Source organism: Oxyura jamaicensis, chromosome 7, assembly GCF_011077185.1.
Source record: "Oxyura jamaicensis isolate SHBP4307 breed ruddy duck chromosome 7, BPBGC_Ojam_1.0, whole genome shotgun sequence".
Lineage (NCBI taxonomy): Eukaryota > Metazoa > Chordata > Aves > Anseriformes > Anatidae > Oxyura > Oxyura jamaicensis.
Genome location: NC_048899.1, coordinates 29,809,089 through 29,811,675, shown reverse-complemented (window position 1 = coordinate 29,811,675; position 2,587 = coordinate 29,809,089). Strand labels below are relative to the sequence as shown.

Here is a 2,587-nt window from a genome sequence, read left to right as displayed (position 1 = left end):
TCCAGCTGCATCCCTCCTTCCCCTCCCCATATATATATATATATATAATTATTTTTTTTTTCTAAAGAAAACATATTCAGGAGCCTCCGCTCCTCGGCAGCCTGCCCCCCCCTCCCTGCCCCATCGCCCCCACGGGTCCCCCCCCTCCCCCGGCCCAGTCTTCTCCGCCGTGTCGTTGTCCCGGAGAGGTGGGGTCGGCAGGGAATGGGGGGGGGGGGGGAAACGGCCGGATCCGGAGCAGGGAGGGTCCAGGCAGCATCTCCACGGGGAGGAGGGGAGGATTTTTTAGGGGAGGGGGGGATCCGGCAGTCCTTGGCCTCCCCCGCCGGGGGCCCGATACCTCCCTAGCGGTCCAGGCTGATCGTCCAGTGCTTGGCCCCGTCTCCGGCCTCGCCCTCGCTCTTGAGGTCCTGGAAGAGCTGCGTGAAGTAGTGCGGGTCCGCGTTGATGCGCAGCATCTTGGCGCTCAGGCGCTGGATGATGCCCAGGCAGCGCTCCCAGAAGCGGCCCTTGTCGCCCTCCACCAGGAAGGGCTTGAGCGGGTAGGAGATCTCGTTGCCCATGTAGGAGTAGGCGAGATAGAGGCAGGTGAGGAAGGCCGCCTGCAGCTCGGCCTGGCTGCCGATCTCCTCGCCGCGCAGCGCCTCCCGGCACAGCAGGTAGACGAACACCAGGTTGGCCGGGGTGATGAAGCCCTGGTCCTGCCAGCCCTGCAGCAGCAGCGAGCGGTCCACGCTGCGGAACCAGGCGATGAGCTCGCCGGGGCTCAGCTCCTTCAGCCGGTAGCAGCGGCGGCACACGAAGTCCCCCAAGCAGCGCAGCAGCTCCCCGGTGGACGCCTGCACCACCACGCGGCGCGGCGAGCCCGGAGCCCGGCTACCGGGCGGCGGCAGCGGCGGCGGCGGCGGCGGGGGGGGGCGGCGGCGGCTTGCCCCCCCCCGAGCCCGGGTGCAGCTCCTGGGGCGCCGCCGAGGGCACGGTGGGCACGGGCACGGCCAGGGGGCCCTGCTTGGCTCCGTCCCCCAGCGACTTGCGCAAGTTCTCGCGGTTGCGCTGAGCCACCAGCGGGTCGGGCTGGCCCCCCGGGACCCCCCCCGGGGCCCCGCCGCCGGGCTTGGGCGTCACCTTCTTGGTGCTCTTCTTCTTCTTGGCCGAGGCGGCCACCAGCCGCTTCCAGGTGAGCGCCGAGATGAGCACCCCGGGCCGCTTCAGCCGGCTCTCGCCTTTGCCCGGCACCCTTCCCGGCGGCGCCTTGTCGGCCAGCAGCCCCCCGCCGCCGCCGCCCCCCTTGCCCGAGGAGGCGGCGGGGGACAGGGAGAGCACCGTGCCCATGCTAACGCCGAGCGGGGCCCATAGGAGGCTGCGGGGATGGGGGGGGGGAAAGCGGCCGGCACCGGGGCCGCGGTACCCGAGGATGCTCCGCCGCCGCGCCCGCTTCTGGGCTCGGTGCCCGCCGCTGCAGCCAGGCGCGGCCCCGCCGCTCCCCGCCTCCCCGCCGCCAGCCAATCCGTGCCGCACCGGGCCCCGGTGAGTCCCGCCCCTCCCCCGCCGGTAGGCGGTGGAATTGGGGAGGGGGGGCACCGGGGGGAGCCGGCCCCGAGCGGCTGCCGCCCCGCCGTGACCTTCACGGGGCGCTCCCGGTGTCCCCCGGCCCCTGCGCTAGGGGGGACCCGGAGGGTGGGGGGACACGGGGGGGCGGGGAGCACGGCTGAGCCCTGCCGGGTCCCGTTCTGGGGGTGCTGGGGGGGGGCCCGGGCGGGCTGCAGGGGGGGGGGAGAGCCCTGGGCAATGCCACGCTTTGGGGTTTTGCAGGGGTGGGCAGGCACTGTGTGTGCTGGGGGGGCTCGCTGAGATGGCCCCCACGGAGGGGCTGGCCCTGGTGGGAGAGCCCCCGCGCTGGTGGGAAGCAGCCCGATCCCGGCACGGCTCCGCAGGGACCCCCACAGCACCCAGCCTGCGCTCGCACCCTGCCTGGCTCCCCACGGCCTGCTCCTGCAAAAGCAGCCCAGCACCTGCTGCACGAGCAGCTCGGCGCTTCCCCCACCCCCCCCCCCTGCCTTTTCAGCCCTTCAGGGGAGATTTCCCACCAGCAGCATGGGGCAAAAACCGGGGATTTTGGAGAGAGGGGCAGGAGGGAGGGGATGCCGTGCTCCCGCATCACTGCAAAATGCTGCGTGACAAACCAGCCGCCTGCACGCTCTGCTTTCTCCCCCCCCCCCCCCACCAGATCTGAGCACGGCGCTGATGAACCCTGCCCCCTCTGCCTCCGTGCCCCTCGCAGGAAGGTCCCGCTGTATTTCGCAGGAGCTGGAGGACGGATCCTGCAGCTCCCGCTGCCAGGCGTCCATTGGGAACAAAGCGCCCCAATTGCCGGCGCTGCTCCCGCATGCAAAGCGCCCGCGAGCAGCTGGGAGAGGTTTCAGGGAGGATGTATCGATGATGCGTTTTGATACAGCATTCCGGCTGTGAAATTAACACGTGTCGGTGCCAGGATTGTGGCTGCTGCTGGGTGGATCCAGGCTAACAGGCGGTAATGAATTATCAGCCAGGAGGAGCTAAACGAGCCCCCCTTCCTCCTGTGCTGCTG

At 70.8% G+C, this 2,587-nt stretch overlaps 1 protein-coding gene across 1 annotated transcript; it reads right to left on the bottom strand.

Annotated features, from left to right (window-relative positions):
* Window positions 1-288: 288 nt before the first annotated feature.
* On the bottom strand, window positions 289-1,437 carry CDK5R2 (cyclin dependent kinase 5 regulatory subunit 2). Its single transcript, XM_035332198.1, is given in 2 exon segments — window positions 289-917; window positions 919-1,437. Coding segments are annotated over 2 exon segments (987 nt in total). The 5' UTR covers window positions 1,333-1,437; the 3' UTR covers window positions 289-344.
* Between the last annotated feature and the right edge of the window lie 1,150 nt (window positions 1,438-2,587).